At 39.1% G+C, this 25,803-nt stretch overlaps 1 protein-coding gene across 1 annotated transcript in view; it reads right to left on the bottom strand.

The window, feature by feature from the left end:
* LOC121380630 (serine/threonine-protein kinase 17A-like) overlaps positions 1 to 25,803 on the bottom strand; it is a 61,971-nt gene that overhangs the window by 7,822 nt on the left and 28,346 nt on the right. The window contains exons 3-4 of the mRNA XM_041509538.1: positions 8,492 to 8,630; positions 1,887 to 2,013 (exon numbers count right to left, since the gene is read on the bottom strand). Of these exons, the coding sequence (XP_041365472.1) occupies positions 1,887 to 2,013; positions 8,492 to 8,630 (266 nt within the window). The remainder of the gene's footprint in view (positions 1 to 1,886; positions 2,014 to 8,491; positions 8,631 to 25,803) is intronic.

The raw sequence follows: 25,803 nt of genomic DNA on the forward strand, positions 1-25,803 counted from the left end.
ATTCCAGTCGTGGTGCACTGGTTGAAACAAGAAATAGCCCAATGGGCCCACCGATGGAGATCGATCCCAGACTGACCGCGCATCAAGCAGAAGGCTTTACCACTGGGCTACGTGGAGGTTTTGTATGTTTGCTTTGTGTGTGTGTTTTCCTTCTCTTTTTTGTGTATCCGGTATGTTTGTGTTTTTCTCTCATAAAAAACCCCCGATAATAATTAGACACCACAATTGATGGGTTGTCTGACAAAGGTAAATCACAGACAGAAATACGTACCTTGATGGATTTACCCAAACAAAAACAGATAACGACTCTAACATGTATCAGATTTGTTAATACAAATGTTTGTTAATCATGCTTATCTGACAAGAAATTCTACATGTATGTGGAGTATTTATTGCTAAATGTACATATATCTGCATGATCAAACCAGAAACCATGGTAACCATGATAATGACATTGTATTGACAATGTGTGACAGATGTGTATTTAAATGAGTTGTAGAAGGTAGTCGTGACACACAATAAACTCATTTCTTTACTAGTTGTCAGATAAAAATATACAGGTAATCGTCAGCATAACAATGCATAATGAATATACTAAAATTTACAATTTATGTCCTTAGCAGGTGAAAAATAAACCGATCCACTTCCAAAGATGAGATTTAATAATGTCCAAAAGTTGTGGTTTATTTTATTTAATGTCCTTAGCAGGTGAAAAATAAACCGATCCACTTCCAAAGATGAGATTTAATAATGTCCAAAAGTTGTGGTTTATTTTATTTAATGTCCTTAGCAGGTGAAAAATAAACCGATCCACTTCCAAAGATGAGATTTAATAATGTCCAAAAGTTGTGGTTTATTTTATTTAATGTCCTTAGCAGGTGAAAAATAAACCGATCCACTTCCAAAGATGAGATTTAATAATGTCCAAAAGTTGTGGTTTATTTTATTTAATGATACCATTAGAGCATATTGATTTATTAACCATCAGCTATTTTTGGAAGAAACCTACTACATTTTTCTATTACATGCACTTTCCCACAGACAGGACAAGACATACCACAGCCTTTGATATACCAGTCAGGGCTACTGGTTGAGACGAGAAAAATAAAATGAGAGAATGTGTCCACTGCAGTGGTTCAGTCCTACCATACGAGCACCTCACTGCAATGGTTCAGTCCTACCATACGAGCACCTCACTGTAGTGGTTCAGTCCTACCATACGAGCACCTCAGTCCTACCATACGAGCACCTCACTGCAGTGGTTCAGTCCTACCATACGAGCACCTCACTGCAGTGGTTCAGTCCTACCATACGAGCACCTCACTGCAGTGGTTCAGTCCTACCATACGAGCACCTCACTGCAGTGGTTCAGTCCTACCATACGAGCACCTCACTGCAGTGGTTCAGTCCTACCATACGAGCACCTCACTGCAGTGGTTCAGTCCTACCATACGAGCACCTCAGGCGAACGCCATACTGACTAAGCTAGATCCCGCCCATCATTGATGTCCATTGTTAATTAATGTTAATCAGTAACATCACTTCTTTGTCATTTGTGTTTAGTTGAGAATTCATGCATTACTCCGCTGCATGTTAGTTTTTGATCTAATAATAAATTCTTATTAAAAGGTATTTTACTTTGAATTAAACTATTCAGGTTCGCTGGATCTGTCTCTGTATAATTAATATGGTCATGTTAAAAATCAACCTTTATTACTAGTTTAAATTAATAATAAGTTTTTTTCACAATCTAGTTCTCTGATTATTTTAAATAACATCTTCCAACAACTGCCTCAGCTAATCCTACATTTGATAAATTTTGTAAACCATGACTTGAAAGTTACTGAATGTCTGGAGAATAGATTTTTGTTTCTTCTTCTTCTTACCAACATAATCTGGAGTTCCTATGATGTCCCTGATGTCTTCTCCAGTGTTTACCACGCATGCGAAGCCCAGGTCGCAAATCTTTATATTGCCTCCTGGAAATGGTTCAGTCAGCAAGATGTTCTGAGGCTGAACAAATAGATAAAAAATGTTGTTTTATCACAAAAACACAACAATCTGATTTTAAAAAAACTAATTTGTACACCTGTTGGCGAGATCAAGATGCATTATTTATATATGATTTAGACATATGATCAGCTTCTCCGAGGTTATGACCTGGTAATCACAGCCATACCATTCAATGAAATAAGCACAATAAAAATTGATTGCTTGTGACATACATGTATAAGTTAACCTGAAATTGATTGCTCTGTGACATACATGTATACGTTAACCTGAAATTGATTGCTCTGTGACATACATGTATAAGTTAACCTGAAATTGATTGCTCTGTGACATACATGTATAAGTTATCCTGAAATTGATTGATCTGTAATGTACAAGTTAACCGAACAGACATTTTAAATTGTTTTAATCCTGGTTTTGAAGGATACATTTTCAAACAACTTGTAAGATAAATGGTATCTAGAGGCCACTCACATACATTTTGTAGTATTCTCTATAAGGCCAGTTAAAGCAGAATAAAGCAAAGGCCACGGACTGAACAATAAATTAAGATCAACTAAATTCGATGTTCCCCTCAGATCTTGAGCAGCCTCGGAGCCTTGGTATATATATCAAAAACTCCTTTAACCATGACTTCATACCTACTCTAGGTACACAGTATTTAACATGAAAATTAACGTATACAAAAGAATCAGAAAAACTTTGCATTGTCTTGAAAAGCATGAGGCTATATACTGTGAGCTTTTAATCAAAGAACAAAGACAGGAATAGTTTTCAAATAGTGTTAATCAAAATCTGGAAGTTTTTTATCTGAATAAGTTAACATATTTGAAATAAAAGAAATTTTCTACCATTGCTTCGGAATTTGTGTTGTTTTAAACACTATTTATTCAGTACATGAAGTGGACTGGCAAACAGGCTATAAAATGTATAAATGTCTTTCCACAAACCAAACTTGACTCTGTCAATGTTATGTAAAAATTGTGATGGATGAACAGACAAACCTAGATGCACGATATTTCTCTATTACTTGTATTATTTATATATATATATATATATATATATATATATAAATATATATACTGTGATGGACTAACAGACGAACCTTCAGGTCAAGATGTACGATGTTTCTCCATTACTTGTATTACACACTGTGACGGACTAACAGACGAACCTTCAGGTCTAGATGTACGATGTTTCTCCATTACTTGTATTACACACTGTGACGGACTAACAGACGAACCTTCAGGTCTAGATGTACGATGTTTCTCTATTACTTGTATTACACACTGTGACGGACTAACAGACGAACCTTCAGGTCTAGATGTACGATGTTTCTCTATTACTTGTATTACACACTGTGACGGACTAACAGACGAACCTTCAGGTCTAGATGTACGATGTTTCTCTATTACTTGTATTACACACTGTGACGGACTAACAGACGAACCTTCAGGTCTAGATGTACGATGTTTCTCTATTACTTGTATTACACACTGTGACGGACTAACAGACGAACCTTCAGGTCTAGATGTACGATGTTTCTCTATTACTTGTATTACACACTGTGACGGACTAACAGACGAACCTTCAGGTCTAGATGTACGATGTTTCTCTATTACTTGTATTACACACTGTGACGGACTAACAGACGAACCTTCAGGTCTAGATGTACGATGTTTCTCTATTACTTGTATTACACACTGTGACGGACTAACAGACGAACCTTCAGGTCTAGATGTACGATGTTTCTCTATTACTTGTATTACACACTGTGACGGAGTAACAGACGAACCTTCAGGTCTAGATGTACGATGTTTCTCTATTACTTGTATTACACACTGTGACGGAGTAACAGACGAACCTTCAGGTCTAGATGTACGATGTTTCTCTATTACTTGTATTACACACTGTGACGGAGTAACAGACGAACCTTCAGGTCTAGATGTACGATGTTTCTCTATTACTTGTATTACACACTGTGACGGACTAACAGACGAACCTTCAGGTCTAGATGTACGATGTTTCTCCATTACTTGTATTACACACTGTGACGGATTAACAGACGAACCTTCAGGTCTAGATGTACGATGTTTCTCCATTACTTGTATTACACACTGTGACGGACTAACAGACGAACCTTCAGGTCTAGATGTACGATGTTTCTCTATTACTTGTATTACACACTGTGACGGACTAACAGACGAACCTTCAGGTCTAGATGTACGATGTTTCTCTATTACTTGTATTATAAACTGTGACGGACTAACAGACGAACCTTCAGGTCTAGATGTACGATGTTTCTCTATTACTTGTATTACACACTGTGACGGACTAACAGACGAACCTTCAGGTCTAGATGTACGATGTTTCTCTATTACTTGTATTACACACTGTGACGGACTAACAGACGAACCTTCAGGTCTAGATGTACGATGTTTCTCTATTACTTGTATTACACACTGTGACGGACTAACAGACGAACCTTCAGGTGTAGATGTACGATGTTTCTCTATTACTTGTATTACACACTGTGACGGACTAACAGACGAACCTACAGGTCTAGATGTACGATGTTTCTCTATTACTTGTATTATAAACTGTGACGGACTAACAGACGAACCTTCAGGTCTAGATGTACGATGTTTCTCTATTACTTGTATTACACACTGTGACGGAGTAACAGACGAACCTTCAGGTCTAGATGTACGATGTTTCTCTATTACTTGTATTACACACTGTGACGGAGTAACAGACGAACCTTCAGGTCTAGATGTACGATGTTTCTCTATTACTTGTATTACACACTGTGACGGACTAACAGACGAACCTTCAGGTCTAGATGTACGATGTTTCTCCATTACTTGTATTACACACTGTGACGGACTAACAGACGAACCTTCAGGTCTAGATGTACGATGTTTCTCCATTACTTGTATTACACACTGTGACGGACTAACAGACGAACCTTCAGGTCTAGATGTACGATGTTTCTCCATTACTTGTATTACACACTGTGACGGATTAACAGACGAACCTTCAGGTCTAGATGTACGATGTTTCTCTATTACTTGTATTACACACTGTGACGGACTAACAGACGAACCTTCAGGTCTACATGTACGATGTTTCTCTATTACTTGTATTACACACTGTGACGGACTAACAGACGAACCTTCAGGTCTAGATGTACGATGTTTCTCCATTACTTGTATTACACACTGTGACGGACTAACAGACGAACCTTCAGGTCTAGATGTACGATGTTTCTCTATTACTTGTATTATAAACTGTGACGGACTAACAGACGAACCTTCAGGTCTAGATGTACGATGTTTCTCTATTACTTGTATTACACACTGTGACGGACTAACAGACGAACCTTCAGGTCTAGATGTACGATGTTTCTCCATTACTTGTATTACACACTGTGACGGACTAACAGACGAACCTTCAGGTCTAGATGTACGATGTTTCTCTATTACTTGTATTACACACTGTGACGGACTAACAGACGAACCTTCAGTTCTAGATGTACGATGTTTCTCTATTACTTGTATTACACACTGTGACGGACTAACAGACGAACCTTCAGTTCTAGATGTACGATGTTTCTCCATTACTTGTATTACACACTGTGACGGACTAACAGACGAACCTTCAGGTCTAGATGTACGATGTTTCTCTATTACTTGTATTACACACTGTGACGGACTAACAGACGAACCTTCAGGTCTAGATGTACGATGTTTCTCTATTACTTGTATTACACACTGTGACGGACTAACAGACGAACCTTCAGGTCTAGATGTACGATGTTTCTCTATTACTTGTATTACACACTGTGACGGACTAACAGACGAACCTTCAGGTCTAGATGTACGATGTTTCTCTATTACTTGTATTACACACTGTGACGGACTAACAGACGAACCTTCAGGTCTAGATGTACGATGTTTCTCCATTACTTGTATTACACACTGTGACGGACTAACAGACGAACCTTCAGGTCTAGATGTACGATGTTTCTCCATTACTTGTATTACACACTGTGACGGACTAACAGACGAACCTTCAGGTCTAGATGTACGATGTTTCTCCATTACTTGTATTACACACTGTGACGGACTAACAGACGAACCTTCAGGTCTAGATGTACGATGTTTCTCCATTACTTGTATTACACACTGTGACGGACTAACAGACGAACCTTCAGGTCTAGATGTACGATGTTTCTCCATTACTTGTATTACACACTGTGACGGAGTAACAGACGAACCTTCAGGTCTAGATGTACGATGTTTCTCCATTACTTGTATTACACACTGTGACGGACTAACAGACGAACCTTCAGGTCTAGATGTACGATGTTTCTCCATTACTTGTATTACACACTGTGACGGACTAACAGACGAACCTTCAGGTCTAGATGTACGATGTTTCTCTATTACTTGTATTACACACTGTGACGGACTAACAGACGAACCTTCAGGTCTAGATGTACGATGTTTCTCTATTACTTGTATTACACACTGTGACGGAGTAACAGACGAACCTTCAGGTCTAGATGTACGATGTTTCTCTATTACTTGTATTACACACTGTGACGGACTAACAGACGAACCTTCAGGTCTAGATGTACGATGTTTCTCTATTACTTGTATTACACACTGTGACCGACTAACAGACGAACCTTCAGGTCTAGATGTACGATGTTTCTCTATTACTTGTATTACACACTGTGACGGACTAACAGACGAACCTTCAGGTCTAGATGTACGATGTTTCTCCATTACTTGTATTACACACTGTGACGGACTAACAGACGAACCTTCAGGTCTAGATGTACGATGTTTCTCCATTACTTGTATTACACACTGTGACAGACTAACAGACGAACCTTCAGGTCTAGATGTACGATGTTTCTCCATTACTTGTATTACACACTGTGACGGACTAACAGACGAACCTTCAGGTCTAGATGTACGATGTTTCTCCATTACTTGTATTACACACTGTGACGGACTAACAGACGAACCTTCAGGTCTAGATGTACGATGTTTCTCTATTACTTGTATTACACACTGTGACGGAGTAACAGACGAACCTTCAGGTCTAGATGTACGATGTTTCTCCATTACTTGTATTACACACTGTGACGGACTAACAGACGAACCTTCAGGTCTAGATGTACGATGTTTCTCCATTACTTGTAGGTCTAGATGTACGATGTTTCTCCATTACTTGTATTACACACTGTGACGGACTAGGTCTAGATGTACGATGTTTCTCCATTACACACTGTGACGGACTAACAGACGAACCTTCAGGTCTAGATGTACGATGTTTCTCTATTACTTGTATTATAAACTGTGACGGACTAACAGACGAACCTTCAGGTCTAGATGTACGATGTTTCTCTATTACTTGTATTACACACTGTGACGGACTAACAGACGAACCTTCAGGTCTAGATGTACGATGTTTCTCTATTACTTGTATTACACACTGTGACGGACTAACAGACGAACCTTCAGGTCTAGATGTACGATGTTTCTCTATTACTTGTATTATAAACTGTGACGGACTAACAGACGAACCTTCAGGTCTAGATGTACGATGTTTCTCTATTACTTGTATTACACACTGTGACGGACTAACAGACGAACCTTCAGGTCTAGATGTACGATGTTTCTCTATTACTTGTATTACACACTGTGACGGACTAACAGACGAACCTTCAGGTCTAGATGTACGATGTTTCTCTATTACTTGTATTACACACTGTGACGGAGTAACAGACGAACCTTCAGGTCTAGATGTACGATGTTTCTCTATTACTTGTATTACACACTGTGACGGATTAACAGACGAACCTTCAGGTCTAGATGTACGATGTTTCTCCATTACTTGTATTACACACTGTGACGGACTAACAGACGAACCTTCAGGTCTAGATGTACGATGTTTCTCCATTACTTGTATTACACACTGTGACGGACTAACAGACGAACCTTCAGGTCTAGATGTACGATGTTTCTCCATTACTTGTATTACACACTGTGACGGACTAACAGACGAACCTTCAGGTCTAGATGTACGATGTTTCTCCATTACTTGTATTACACACTGTGACGGACTAACAGACGAACCTTCAGGTCTAGATGTACGATGTTTCTCCATTACTTGTATTACACACTGTGACGGACTAACAGACGAACCTTCAGGTCTAGATGTACGATGTTTCTCCATTACTTGTATTACACACTGTGACGAACCTTCAGGTCTAGATGCACGATGTTTCTCTATTACTTGTATTACACACTGTGACGGAGTAACAGACTAACCTTCAAGTCTAGATGCACGATGTTTCTCTATTACTTGTATTATAAACTGTGACGGAGTAACAGACTAACCTTCAGATCTAGATGTACGATGTTTCTCTATTACTTGTATTATAAACTGTGACGGACTAACAAACCTTCAGATCTAGATGCACGATGTTTCTCTCATGAAGGTAGGTGAGTCCCTCGAGAATCTGAATGAGGAAGCGGATGACGTCGTGTTCACGGAACGATTCCTCTATGACGCATTCCTGAAACAGCTCGCCACCAGCACAGCTGAAAGGAAGGACGGACGGAAATGGTTTATTTAATGACACACTCAACACATTTTATTTATGGTTATATGGCGTCGGACACATGGTTAAGGACCACACAGATATTGAGGAAGGAAACCCGCTGTCGCCACTTCATGAGCTACTCTTTTCCGATTAGCAGCAAGGGATCTTTTATATGCACCATACCACAGACAGGATAGCACATACCACGGCCTTTGATGTACCAGTCGTGGAGCACTGGCTGGGAAATTAGAGGAGGTAAACAGTGTTTTTTAGTCCATTACCCATTATCATGCAGTCTTCGCCATGAGCAAAATCAAGGTGAGCTATAGATCACTCTCCTAAAATGATGCCAGGCGAGCTGTAGATCACTCTCCTAAAATTATGCCAGGCGAGCTGTAGATCACTCTTCTAAAATGATGCCAGGCAAGCTGTAGATCACTGTGAGCAATCACATAGCGTTTCGAATACAACTCATTAACAATATGATTGCAAGGTGTCAATTTGGAGTTCTAAAACGTTCCAGGCTAGTATGGAGGGGAGCAGGAGTGATCAGTCACCTTTCCTGGCAAAGACTGTCATGTAACACAATCTACCACTACCATGATTACTGAAAAACAGTAGCTCATGGGTGTAGATGATCACAGTGCACAGAAGCAAAAAAGTGCTTCCCATAAAATTTGAAATCCTGTGTCTTGTACATGTCTCACCTACCATAAAGGTATTCAGTGTTACTCATACAGGTATACAGGTACAGTTGATATCCATAGATGATCATACAGGTATACAGGTACAGTTGATATCCATAGATGATCATACAGGTATACAGGTACAGTTGCATCCATAGATGATCATACAGGTATACAGGTACAGTTGCATCCATAGATATCATACAGGTATACAGGTACAGTTTCATCCATAGATGATCATACAGGTATACAAGTACAGTTGCATCCATAGATGACCATACAGGTATACAGGTAGTTGCATCCATAGATGACCATACAGGTATACAGGTAGTTGCATCCATAGATGACCATACAGGTATACAGGTACAGTTGCATCCATAGATGATCATACAGGTATACAGGTACAGTTGCATCCATAGATGATCATACAGGTATACAGGTAGTTGCATCCATAGATGACCATACAGGTATACAGGTACAGTTGCATCCATAGACGATCATGTAGGTATACAGGTACAGTTGCATCCATAGATGACCATACAGGTATACAGGTAGTTGCATCCATAGATGACCATACAGGTATACAGGTATAGTTGCATCCATAGATGATCATACAGGTATACAGGTAGTTGCATCCATAGATGACCATACAGGTATACAGGTACAGTTGCATCCATAGATGATCATATAGGTATACAGGTACAGTTGTATCCATAGATGACCATACAGGTATACAGGTAGTTGCATCCATAGATGACCATACAGGTATACAGGTACAGTTGCATCCATAGATGACCATACAGGTATACAGGTAGTTGCATCCATAGATGACCATACAGGTATACAGGTACAGTTGCATCCATAGATGACCATACAGGTATACAGGTACAGTTGCATCCATAGATGACCATACAGGTATACAGGTACAGTTGCATCCATAGATGACCATACAGGTATACAGGTACAGTTGCATCCATAGATGACCATACAGGTATACAGGTACAGTTGCATCCATAGATGACCATACAGGTATACAGGTAGTTGCATCCATAGATGACCATACAGGTATACAGGTAGTTGCATCCATAGATGACCATACAGGTATACAGGTAGTTGCATCCATAGATGACCATACAGGTATACAGGTAGTTGCATCCATAGATGACCATACAGGTATACAGGTAGTTGCATCCATAGATGACCATACAGGTATACAGGTACAGTTGCATCCATAGATGACCATACAGGTATACAGGTACAGTTGCATCCATAGATGACCATACAGGTATACAGGTACAGTTGCATCCATAGATGACCATACAGGTATACAGGTACAGTTGCATCCATAGATGACCATACAGGTATACAGGTACAGTTGCATCCATAGATGACCATACAGGTATACAGGTACAGTTGCATCCATATATGACCATACAGGTATACAGGTAGTTGCATCCATAGATGACCATACAGGTATACAGGTACAGTTGCATCCATAGATGACCATACAGGTATACAGGTACAGTTGCATCCATAGATGACCATACAGGTATACAGGTAGTTGCATCCATAGATGACCATACAGGTATACAGGTAGTTGCATCCATAGATGACCATACAGGTATACAGGTACAGTTGCATCCATAGTTGACCATACAGGTATACAGGTACAGTTGCATCCATAGTTGACCATACAGGTATACAGGTAGTTGCATCCATAGATGATCAGATGCAGAATTTAGCTCTGTCGGATGAGTGCTCGCTTGCGTCGCAGGATCAAACCACCTTGGTGCACCCATTCAGCTGATTGGGTTTTTTCTCGTTCCAACCAGTGCCCACAACTGGACAAAGGCCGTGGTATGTACTTTCCTATTTTTGGGAAAGTGCATATAAAAGATCACTTGCTGCATTAGAAGAAATGTAACGGGTTTATTCTGATGACTGAGTCACAATTACCAAATGTTTGACATTCAATAGCCGATGATTAATTAATCAATGTGCTCCAGTGGTGTTGTTAAACAAAACAGAAACCTTAACTTTTTTTCTTCTTTTTTTTAAATTTAATTTTAATTTTAAACTATCATATTTGATGTTGAATACAATGCCAAGCTAATTCTTGAAAGTTGTAAAACATAAATTTAAATGAAAAGTAATTTTCTAAAATGATTTTCTGGGTGTGTTTTTTTCCAGAACTGATTAAATATATATGTGACTGGAGAGATTGGCACTCTTTATTTTTAAATCTGTTTTGTCATGATTTTACTTCATGTGTGAGGGTTACTCTAACAAACTACATCCCCCCCCCCCCCCCCCCAGCAACCCCACCATGTCATCTATTCATTAAGGAAATGTGAGGCACTATAAATTCTCTTTTATCCACACCTCCTTGCTATTTTGTCAGGGGAAAATTACTGCCATTTGTCATTCTGTATATAATTTGCCTAATTTTATCAGCTCCCCTGGCTTGAATCCTTAGCAACCACATGACAGACTGTAATTTCCACAAATAATCTCAGGCGACAGTATGAAAATCCCCATCTGAGTGATTTATGGTTCTTGAATTTCTATCTCTCAGTCCAGTGGTATTGATCAACAAGCTGATTGGGGCCAAGTGACAGGGGAGCTGGAATACAGGTCAACGGGTAAAACAATCACTGCTGCTATGTCCGGAATGCCAGTCCCCGAGATATCCTACACTGAAGCCAGCACATTAGACGGAATGCCAGTCCCCGAGATATCCTACACTGAAGCCAGCACATTAGACGGAATGCCAGTCCCCGAGATATCCTACACTGAAGCCAGCACATTAGATGGAATGCCAGTCCCCGAGATATCCTACACTGAAGCCAGCACATTAGATGGAATGCCAGTCCCCGAGATATCCTACACTGAAGCCAGCACATTAGATGGAATGCCAGTCCCAGAGATGTTTCCATTAGCAGCAAGGGATCTTTTATATGCCACAGACAGGAAAGCACATACCACGACCTTTGACTAGCTGAATGGATCCACCTAGGTGATTTGATCCTGTGATCTAAGCACCTTAGGTCAGTGCTCAACTGACTGAGCTAAATCCCGCCCCATGGCTAAGGTAGGACAGAAACGTTCAGGAAACATTTTGTTTTCAAAATTTGGATTTGTGATATTTCTAGTCAACTGAAAATTAGCAACTACCGTATATCTTCGCCTATAAGTCGAATTTTTTTCACCCAAAAATTATTTTATAACTTGGGGGGTCGACTTATAAGAGGGTAAAAAAAATTCACCAAAAAATATTACTGTTTTGGGGATTATTTTACAAGTTTTACTGTTGAAGTATGCCATGTATTTATACTCAAATATGTTAATTTGACACATTTATTTTTTATAACCTATTTTTTTTGGCATTAGAACGGTTTTGGTTATGCGAAAAGGCGTACGATCTCACTCACATGCCAAGATAACAGTCCACTTAGTTAAATTAACAGTCATCACTAATAGTAAAAATGTAAACAATACTAACTACCTGTTGCCTGAGTTTATTTTTAAATCTGGTCACTGGCATTAATGGTTGTTCAAACAATGTTTTGGCGGTGATTAACTTCATGAATATTACTGAGCTTTCCCTTAAAATAGACTGATCTCTGCAGTTCACTATCTAGAGCAATAGGTTGGACTATACCAATTCAAATCCCATAGGCGACCATGTTAACGTTTGTGTTTAAAAACACTATATGCAATATATCAACCAAACTGTGACCCATAAATATCAGTACTACAACCCCTACCTCAAAGTATTAACTGCAGAAAATGGTACCTTTCATGGCTCATTTTCGGTATAACCAGATGTTTCTGCAACACCCCTAGATTCGCACAAAATTTTAGTACTTTTTTTTACAGGTACCCCATACATGTTCCAAGCACAAGGCTACTTGACACGGTGGTACTACATCAAATAAAATTGCATACATTTTTAGCCCAGATGAAACTAATTTTTTTTACAACCAACACACTCACATTTATAACCAATCATAGGACTTGTGGTGTTAACTTCTCTATCAAAAGTTCAGTACACCTCGAACTTCGACCCAGCCGGAAATTAATTGGTATAGTGCAACCTATAGGGACACACATCATTTGGTACAAAAACCAGTGTACTTTCCAGAGTTATCCTCCTTACATGTATTAATATGGCGGCAAAACGTGATACTTTCAGTTTTATCGTAGTGATCTGTTGTCAGTGTTTATAAATAAAGTTGTTGTCTGTGCACAAAACCATCTGTACAATACTATACAGTAACAGTCAAACAGCTTTCACTCTCTACTAAGGGAATATTTCGTTTTGATGCTATGTAATAATGATAGTTTGATTGGAATAGTCTGATTATATTGCGATGTACAAAACGTGAAAACCGAAGTTTGTAAAATAATTTTCTTTTGTTCAAATATTATTGTTCTCATGTGCTGAAAATAAGAAATATTTCAATATTTATAAGTAGTTTTTCATGAGTCGACTTATAAACGGGTCAATGAAAAAATATGTTTTCAGGGCTTGAAATTAGGGACTCGACTTATAGCCGAGATCGACTTACAGGCGAAGATATACGGTACTAGCAACTACTGTTTAATCTTTTCAAATTGTGCAGCGAATCGTGATGTGATACTGAACAATGTTCCCTGATGTATATGACTGAAGATGTTGATTGGCCACCATGTAAGAAACACAACGCTCAAAATTCATTTGGTGGAATGAAAAGCAATTTTTGGTTCTCAAATTTTAATTGAAGTAAAATTGAGAAATTAAGAAGCAGTTGTAGAAGTCAGGTATTTATTTTTAAAATCTATATATAGCACTGAGCAACTCTGCTGCTCTTCCCTTCTTAATAATGGATAATCATAGCACTGTCACTGTGTGGTCCTTTTTTTGCCCACCCCCATGGCTGGTACATCAAAGCCAAATGTTGTGGGATGTACTGTCCTGTCTATGGAAATACATATAATAGGAGTTACCTATGTGGTGCTAGCAAATTTCCTTTCTCTTTTTTCTTGTTGAAATATCAGAAGGCATACAGGTTAGAAAACAAATAGCTGTTGTTTAAAAATGTACAGACATAACATTATTTATCTTTTTTCTTTTTAGAGGATCGCTTTGTCAGGTATGTTTGCACCGCAGTATTGTTAAATAAATGTTAATAAAGATAAATTTTAATCAAATTTCTTTTTAAAAGTCTATGGTAAAGTAAATTTTCTAGCAAAGTTCCATAGGAAGAAATATATCATGACGTTACGTGTTTTCGATAGGATAAGTGAAAGATATTACCAAAGAGCGAAAGATGTTGTCAAAAATTAGGAATTATGTATATATAATAAATAGACCATTTCATGGTGTTTTTCCGAATACGATTTTTATGTCAACTCGTGATGTGTGAAAACCATATTTTCACTCACTGCTTTGTAATTCGTGAAAATATGGTTTTCACACATCACTCGTTGACATAAAAATCGATTCGAAAAAACCTATGAAATAGCCTCTATGTATTCAGTAGCTAAAAATACAGTTTAAAAAAACAAACAAAAAAAACAAAAAAAAACAACGGTACTTGTCATAGTGAAAGAATGCATTGCTGAAAGGTTATAATGATAATATTTTTGTTGTCTGTTCAGGAGGGTGAGCGACCGCAGTCGGTCACTAGACTGGTTTTTTGCACCTAACGTTCGATGAATGTGATAAGATAGTAGCCGCTGATACCAGTCAAATTGTTGATGAGCCCTCGGCGACCTGCACACGTCATTGATAAAACATCTACCTGATGGCTCATCTACCCCATGTAATAAAGGGTCACACACCGATACATGCAAGATAAACACTGCACCACTTGTATATTATTAAAAAAAATTGTATTCCAGTTCACCAATACAGTAGAGGGTAGTTACGAAGGAATTTAATTCTAAAATCAGATTACACAATCATCTAATAAAAATAAGCATTCTGAGATAACTGCTAAACCAATACATGTCCCCAAACGGGCCCAACAAATTTCCATGTCTCCTAAGTTCAAGGGTCATAACTCTGTGAAAAAAATAATACCCGGTAAATTGCCATGAAAGTCAAACTTGATCTGTATCGGTACATAGAAAAGCGATACATGAAATTTCAGTTCAGTATTTTGATGCATTTAAAAAAAACAGAAGTCTGGGAAAAATTTTCATCTTTTAAGTTCAAGAGCTATAAGTGTAAAAAATTGGTAAATTGCAATGAAAATCAAACTTGATCTGTAACAGTATGTGGTAAGCCACAAATAAAATTCCAGCTCAGTATATCTCGAGGCATTGCAAAAAAATGAGGCCAGGACCATACTGATAAGAGAAGAAACCCTCTTTTGCCACACAATGGTCTACTCTTTCCAATCAGCAGCAAGGGATCTTTTATATGCAACATTCCATAGACAGGATAGTACATACCATGGCCTTTGTTACATCAACTCTAGAGCACTCGCTGGAACGAAAAATAGCTTAAAGGACCCACCAACTGGGACTGATCCTAGCCCGACAATTAATGCATCAGTCAAATGCTTTACCACTGTGATACGCCCCACCCCAAACTGAACACAAACAAATGCCACTCACAATGCATGAAATACTTTACACTGTGATACGCCCCACCCCAAACTGAACACGAACAAATGCCACTCACAATGCATGAAATGCTTTACACTGTGATACGCCCCACCCCAAACTGAACACAAACAAATGCCACTCACAATGCATGAAATGCTTTATCAATGGGATACGCCCCAAACTGAACACAAACAAATGCCACTCACAATGCATGAAATGCTTTACACTGTGATACGCCCCACCCCAAACTGAACACGAACAAATGCCACTCACAATGCATAAAATGCTTTACACTGTGATATGCCCCACCCCAAACTGAACACGAACAAATGCCACTCACAATGCATGAAATGCTTTACCACTGTGATACGCCCCACCCCAAACTGAACACGAACAAATGCCACTCACAATGCATGAAATGCTTTACACTGTGATACACCCCAAACTGAACATGAACAAATGCCACTCACAATGCATGAAATGCTTTACCACTGTGATACGCCCCACCCCAAAATGAACACAAACAAATGCCACTCACAATGCATGAAATGCTTTATCACTGGGATACACCCCAAATTGAACACGAACAAATGCCACTCACAATGCATGAAATGCTTTACCACTGTGATACGCCCCACCCCAAACTGAAAACAAACAAATGCCACTCACAATGCATGAAATGCTTTACACTGTGATACGACCCGCCCCAAACTGAACATGAACAAATGCCACTCACAATGCATGAAATGCTTTATCACCGGGATACACCCCGCCCCAAACTGAACACGAACAAATGCCACTCACAATGCATGAAATGCTTTACACTGGGATACACCCCAAACTGAACATGAACAAATGCCACTCACAATGCATGAAATGCTTTATCACCGGGATACACCCCGCCCCAAACTGAACACGAACAAATGCCACTCACAATGCATGAAATGCTTTATCACCGGGATACACCCCGCCCCAAACTGAACACGAACAAATGCCACTCACAATGCATGAAATGCTTTACACTGGGATACACCCCAAACTGAACATGAACAAATGCCACTCACAATGCATGAAATGCTTTATCACCGGGATACACCCTGCCCCAAACTGAACACGAACAAATGCCACTCACAATGCATGAAATGCTTTATCACTGGGATACGCCCCAAACTGAACATGAATAAATGCCACTCACAATGCATGAAATGCTTTACCACCGGGATACACCCCGCCCCAAACTGAACACAAACAAATGCCACTCACAATGCATGAAATGCTTTATCACTGGGATACGCCCCTCCCCAAACTGAACACGAACAAATGCCACTCACAATGCATGAACTGCTTTACACTGGGATACACCCCAAACTGAACATGAACAAATGCCACTCACAATGCATGAAATGCTTTATCACCAGGATACACCCCGCCCCAAACTGAACACGAACAAATGCCACTCACAATGCATGAAATGCTTTATCACCGGGATACACCCCGCCCCAAACTGAACACAAACAAATGCCACTCACAATGCATGAAATACTTTACACTGTGATACGCCCCACCCCAAACTGAACACGAACAAATGCCACTCACAATGCATGAAATGCTTTACACTGTGATACGCCCCACCCCAAACTGAACACAAACAAATGCCACTCACAATGCATGAAATGCTTTATCAATGGGATACGCCCCAAACTGAACACAAACAAATGCCACTCACAATGCATGAAATGCTTTACACTGTGATACGCCCCACCCCAAACTGAACACGAACAAATGCCACTCACAATGCATAAAATGCTTTACACTGTGATATGCCCCACCCCAAACTGAACACGAACAAATGCCACTCACAATGCATGAAATGCTTTACCACTGTGATACGCCCCACCCCAAACTGAACACGAACAAATGCCACTCACAATGCATGAAATGCTTTACACTGTGATACACCCCAAACTGAACATGAACAAATGCCACTCACAATGCATGAAATGCTTTACCACTGTGATACGCCCCACCCCAAAATGAACACAAACAAATGCCACTCACAATGCATGAAATGCTTTATCACTGGGATACACCCCAAATTGAACACGAACAAATGCCACTCACAATGCATGAAATGCTTTACCACTGTGATACGCCCCACCCCAAACTGAAAACAAACAAATGCCACTCACAATGCATGAAATGCTTTACACTGTGATACGACCCGCCCCAAACTGAACATGAACAAATGCCACTCACAATGCATGAAATGCTTTATCACCGGGATACACCCCGCCCCAAACTGAACACGAACAAATGCCACTCACAATGCATGAAATGCTTTACACTGGGATACACCCCAAACTGAACATGAACAAATGCCACTCACAATGCATGAAATGCTTTATCACCGGGATACACCCCGCCCCAAACTGAACACGAACAAATGCCACTCACAATGCATGAAATGCTTTATCACCGGGATACACCCCACCCCAAACTGAACACGAACAAATGCCACTCACAATGCATGAAATGCTTTACACTGGGATACACCCCAAACTGAACATGAACAAATGCCACTCACAATGCATGAAATGCTTTATCACCGGGATACACCCTGCCCCAAACTGAACACGAACAAATGCCACTCACAATGCATGAAATGCTTTATCACTGGGATACGCCCCAAACTGAACATGAATAAATGCCACTCACAATGCATGAAATGCTTTACCACCGGGATACACCCCGCCCCAAACTGAACACAAACAAATGCCACTCACAATGCATGAAATGCTTTATCACTGGGATACGCCCCTCCCCAAACTGGAACAAATGCCACCCCCAAACTGAACACGAACAAATGCCACTCACAATGCATGAACTGCTTTACACTGGGATACACCCCAAACTGAACATGAACAAATGCCACTCACAATGCATGAAATGCTTTATCACCAGGATACACCCCACCCCAAACTGAACACGAACAAATGCCACTCACAATGCATGAAATGCTTTATCACCGGGATACACCCCGCCCCAAACTGAACATGAACAAATGCCACTCACAATGCATGAAATGCTTTACACTGGGATACACCCCAAACTGAACATGAACAAATGCCACTCACAATGCATGAAATGCTTTATCACCGGGATACACCCCTCCCCAAACTGAACACGAACAAATGCCACTCACAATGCATGAAATGCTTTATCACCGGGATACACCCCAAACTGAACACGAATAAATGCCACTCACAATGCATGAAATGCTTTACCACAGGGATACACCCCGCCCCAAACTGAACACGAACAAATGCCACTCACAATGCATGAAATGCTTTATCACCGGGATACACCCCGCCCCAAACTGAACATGAACAAATGCCACTCACAATGCATGAAATGCTTTACACTGGGATACACCCCAAACTGAACATGAACAAATGCCACTCACAATGCATGAAATGCTTTATCACCGGGATACACCCCTCCCCAAACTGAACACGAACAAATGCCACTCACAATGCATGAAATGCTTTATCACCGGGATACACCCCAAACTGAACACGAATAAATGCCACTCACAATGCATGAAATGCTTTACCACCGGGATACACCCCGCCCCAAACTGAACACGAACAAATGCCACTCACAATGCATGAAATGCTTTATCACCGGGATACACCCCGCCCCAAACTGAACATGAACAAATGCCACTCACAATGCATGAAATGCTTTACACTGGGATACACCCCAAACTGAACATGAACAAATGCCACTCACAATGCATGAAATGCTTTATCACCGGGATACACCCCTCCCCAAACTGAACACGAACAAATGCCACTCACAATGCATGAAATGCTTTATCACCGGGATACACCCCAAACTGAACACGAATAAATGCCACTCACAATGCATGAAATGCTTTACCACCGGGATACACCCCGCCCCAAACTGAACATGAACAAATGCCACTCACAATGCATGAAATGCTTTATCACCGGGATACACCCCGCCCCAAACTGAACATGAACAAATGCCACTCACAATGCATGAAATGCTTTACACTGGGATACACCCCAAACTGAACATGAACAAATGCCACTCACAATGCATGAAATGCTTTATCACCGGGATACACCCCTCCCCAAACTGAACACGAACAAATGCCACTCACAATGCATGAAATGCTTTATCACCGGGATACACCCCAAACTGAACACGAATAAATGCCACTCACAATGCATGAAATGCTTTACCACCGGGATACACCCCGCCCCAAAATGCAACTCACAATGCATGAAATGCTTTCTAGTAATCAATTTAACAAGCAGCTATTGCTCTCCATCTTATTTTTGACAATATTACTGATCACAGGAGCCGTATTCTCAAACAACAACCCTGGGCTTTAATGCTATGGTTACACATACTTCTTGTTATATACACATAGTAAAATTATCATTAGTAATATAATAAAAGGCATCCATGTCCAACAACTTGCAAAGACTAAAGCCCAAGGCACCAGGGTGAAATCATTTCGTCTGAGAAAACTTGAAAGTAAGTAAGTTGCCTTTGGCTTTGTGTCCCTCTTGCAGGAAAAATTTCAAATTTGAACTTCATCTTTACATTTCCAAAAATATATTTTTTAAATGTTTAATGGGATGTTGCCATTAATTTCATTTCAACTTATTTTTGTGCTTATATATCCAATTAAGGTTCAAGCACTCTGTCCTGTGCACACACCTCAGCTATCTGGGCTGTCTGTCCAGGATAGAGGGTTAATTGTTAGTTGTTAGTGGTTAGTGAGAGAGAAGAGGGTGTAGTGGTCTTACATCTACATACTGAGTTGTTAAAACTTGCTCTGGGTGGGAGCCGGTACCGGGATGCGAACCCTGTAACTATCAGCCTTTTGTCCAATGGCTTCACTATGCCATTAAACCAGTTTGACAGAATATCTTTAAAACCAATGGCTGCTTAACTGAGGTGTCTGATTAACGAGGTTTGACTGTACTGCTTATGTGTGTGTTCTGTGAAGCATGTCTGAGCGCAGCAGGTCCTACACAAATGTGAATATTATCTCAGAAGAGATTTCATCGCTGGGCTACTTCTTGCAACAAAAGATCTTTATCTGTATATTGTATGTATATAAGTTTTCAACATTCTTCAGCTGCCTCAAGCAGGATGGGTGTTTACTCATATTCGAAAATACAATGTTACTGTAGTTTAATTCGAGACTCAACATTTACAGGGAGCAAGAGACAAATGTCATTCAAAATACATATACCAGTATATAATTTTATATACTTTTTGATTCGCAAGCTCACATACAGCCTTTGCTATTAATATTAAAGTATTACACAACCAGGCTTTCTGCCAGAAAATAATTTGAGGGTTCGTAACAAAAACAAAACAGACTACAGACTACAAGTGACCCTATTAGGTGGTTATGGGTTTGAAATAATTTGAGGGTACGTAACAAAAACAAAACAGACTACAGACTACAAGTGACCCTATTAGGTGGTTATGGGTTTGAAATAATTTGAGGGTACGTAACAAAAACAAAACAGACTACAGACTACAAGTGACCCTATTAGGTGGTTATGGGTTTGAAATAATTTGAGGGTTCGTAACAAAAACAAAACAGACTACAGACTACAAGTGACCCTATTAGGTGGTTATGGGTTTGAAATAATTTGAGGGTACGTAACAAAAACAAAACAGACTACAGACTACAAGTGACCCTATTAGGTGGTTATGGGTTTGAAATAATTTGAGGGTTCGTAACAAAAACAAAACAGACTACAGACTACAAGTGACCCTATTAGGTGGTTATGGGTTTGAAACAATTTGAGGGTTCGTAACAAAAACAAAACAGACTACAAGTGACCCTATTAGGTGGTTATGGGTTTGAAATAATTTGAGGGTTCGTAACAAAAACAAAACAGACTACAGACTACAAGTGACCCTATTAGGTGGTTATGGGTTTGAAATAATTTGAGGGTTCGTAACAAAAACAAAACAGACTACAAGTGACCCTATTAGGTGGTTATGGGTTTGAAATAATTTGAGGGTTCGTAACAAAAACAAAACAGACTACAGACTACAAGTGACCCTATTAGGTGGTTATGGGTTTGAAACAATTTGAGGGTTCGTAACAAAAACAAAACAGACTACAAGTGACCCTATTAGGTGGTTATGGGTTTGAAATAATTTGAGGGTTCGTAACAAAAACAAAACAGACTACAAGTGACCCTATTAGGTGGTTATGGGTTTGAAATAATTTGAGGGTTCGTAACAAAAACAAAACAGACTACAGACTACAAGTGACCCTATTAGGTGGTTATGGGTTTGAAACAATTTGAGGGTTCGTAACAAAAACAAAACAGACTACAAGTGACCCTATTAGGTGGTTATGGGTTTGAAATAATTTTAAATTGGACACTGCCTTTTATGCACTTCGTCAAATATTAATCAGCAGTTCTCTTACTATATATGCTGTTTAAAAATTATAGATATATATATACATTAATTTGCAAGATTGTAGGGTATGTATACTGATGGCAAGAAATAACGGAACATATGGAATTGCAGACCAAATTTAATTCACAACTAGCATAATAATGTCTGTATTTTATACCAAGTTGTAATGTGGGATTGAATGTCTGTAGTGTTGAATGTGCTGCCTATATGTTCCCAGTCAACTTCTGACAATATGAATTGATTTTTTATGCAGTCATTATTTCTTGTTGCTATCTGTGTGATCCTTTATTTCTTTCCATCAGTATAATTTTATCCTCTGTCAGCAACCTTGACAACTACAGAATTAATTCTAGCTTTTGCTTCAGGATTAAAATGTGAGAAGCAAGGATTGCTAACCACTCCATAAAGTTAACTTTGAGCCTTGTAATTTGAGTTGTTTTTCATTACAAGAATGATTTACCATACACAGGCAAACTTGCTTAAATAATCACCTTTGGTAATCAGCCAACTGTGTTGATTCTATCCCAAACCATCTAATAATGTAGAAATTTACCTGTTACAATTTAGAGTAACAATGTACAATCTGACCTCACCATGTTATAATATCATTTATTAATGCAACATACATGTATGCCTACAGGTACACTGCAGTACAGTTCAATAAACTTGCAGTCTTTGCCAAAAGCAAAATCAAAGCACCTGAATAACACTCTCCTGAAATGGTGCTAAGAAACCAATAAAATTTATAAAAACATTTTATTGCTTTGCTAGGCAATCAATTTGCTGCTCTCCTAAAACTTTTCAGGAAAGTATGGAGGGAACTGCAAATGCCGACTCGCCTTTCTAGGCCAAGTTTATTATTGATCAAGGGCTTGAAATGGCCTGTGGCCAGGTAGCCAAATGTTTGGGCGACTTAAATATTTAAAAAAAATAATGCTGTTAGTTGCCCAAATAATATTATGTGGGTGATCTTCTTTAGAGCTATAACATATGAGCCACTATTACACTGGCGTAGGAAGTGGGGGTGGGGTGGTGGGTGGTGGGGGTGGGAGACAGGGAGGGGCATGTGCCCCCACACTTTTCAGTTATTTTGGTTTATATTTGCTTTATAATAGTGTAAAAGTATGTAAATATAAGTGTGCCCCCCCCCCCCCCCCCCCCCCCCCCACACACACTTTTTGACACCTTCCTACACTCGTGTATTAATATTTGTATTCAACATTACAATCTTACTCATGGTTCTCTTACCATAATTTGCCAACATCCATTATTATTTTTTGGGCCACCTTAATTTTTTTACAAGTTTTGAGCCCTGTTGATCAATGGTTATCATAAACTGCCTTCATAAAACAATAGGCAATTTCATCACGTTAAATTTTTATTTAAATTTTTAAAAATTAATTTTAAAAATTGAATTCTAAAATATCTCTACATTAGTTTGTGAAGACTGCCCCAGAGAACTATCCCATCAAAACTCTAGGAGACAAATTTTCAATTTAAATTTTAATAAGATATTATAAAAGCTCTGCTGATGCATTTAATTTAAAAATGAGGTACCACACTTTTTATTAGTGTACTGCCAGGGTTGCTATATATATCAGGTTTTATTATTGGTAATGGAAATGTATTTGGTCCAGTAGAACCCAAAACAGTTACATGTTTACAACTGTTTAAGAGCACATTCTAATATACTCTCAAGTTGTACCTCAAGGGTTGGGATTTCCCTGTTTCAAACAAACAAAAGTGACTGGTTATTGTTCTTGCCTATCCTAGTATATTTATGACTTTCTCAATTCAAAAAGGAGAGTATTAAACCACTGACAATTTCATACATGTTACACAATTCACTGACTGCATCACTTGACTGGTGAAAATCAAGCTAGTGCTCATGTAGTGGTTCACTCCCAAGGAATGGACAGAATAATCTATCACTACCCAATACAAGTATTTACATTTCTTAAGCATATGATGATGAGAACAGCATGCTTTATTATAATATAAGGCAATAACACATCAGTTATTTATGATATAAGACAATAACACGTGTTATTTTTTATATAAGGCAATAACACGTGTTATTTGTTATATAAGGCAATAACACATGTGTTATTGTTTAAAGACATACGATTGGCTGCTCCTATGTGATTACTCAGTCGCCACAGCAATAACATCCAATGAAATTAGCATGATCAAAGTTGGTTGCTCTGTGACATATAAGTAAACATGAAACTGATTGCTCTGTGCTGTGTAAGTTAACTTCAAGCACAAGCACTGTAAATAATGTGATTACCCGGACCTCACAGCAATATTATCTAATGAAATTAGCACAATCAAAACTGATTGCTCTGTGACATGTAAGTAAACCTGAAACTGATTGCTCTGTGCTGCGTAAGTTAACTTCAAGCACAAGCACTGTAAATAATGTGATTACCCAGACCTCACAGCAATATTATCTAATGAAATTAGCACAATCAAAACTGACTGCTCTGTGCTGCGTAAGTTAACTTCAAGCACAAACACTGTAAATATGTTTTATAAGATAAGATAAATTGCATATAACAGCCATCCATGTAGCATTCTCTACTTATTTCCTTTACTTACAGGTACTGACCAACAGTCATTCACAATGCAGAAAATAGTATAAAGTATAATGTGATGAAACCTACAGCAACCTACATATATTAGAAAGTTTTGTTTTGCTTAACAACACAACTAGAGCACATTGGATTCAAACATTTAGTAATTCTGACTCACAATTGAGAGGAAACCCACTACATTTTTTCATTAGCAGCAAGGAATCTTTTATATGCACTTTCCCCACATAGGACAGCACATACCACAGTATTTGATATACCAGTTGTGAGGCACTGGTTGGGATGGGGGGAAAGCCCAATCAATGAATGGGTCCACTGAAGTGGTTTGATCCCACGACCCATGCACCCCAGGTGAGCCACCTACACATATGAAGTGACTGGGCTGTTACGGCGATGACTAACCAACAGCCTTGTCAACTGGTACAAGTGCTGAACATGACAACAAGGTTTGGCAAAAATGCAGTGTGCGGTCATACCTTTTTGACACGAGCTTGCTTCGACACTAAGCTGGATTCATGTCGACCATAAAAACAGATTTTATAAGTAACAATAAAACCAGACTGGGTACGAAATAGAATGATAAAGTCGCTAATAGTTTATGCTCCTCGTGACATGATTTTCAGTGGGTGCCCTTCAATACAGCTTGTGACAAATGAAAGCTACATGTATTATGTCGTTTCAAAAACCAAAACTGCACAGAATCTGATATTTACAGATTCGATACATACTGAATTACTGCACCTGCAGTGTCTCATAAAAGCCTTTCTGCATGTACTACCAGAAACAGTGCATCGTACTTTGA

The sequence above is a fragment of the Gigantopelta aegis genome, chromosome 9 (genome assembly GCF_016097555.1).
Source record: "Gigantopelta aegis isolate Gae_Host chromosome 9, Gae_host_genome, whole genome shotgun sequence".
In the NCBI taxonomy this organism is placed as follows: Eukaryota; Metazoa; Mollusca; class Gastropoda; order Neomphalida; family Peltospiridae; genus Gigantopelta; species Gigantopelta aegis.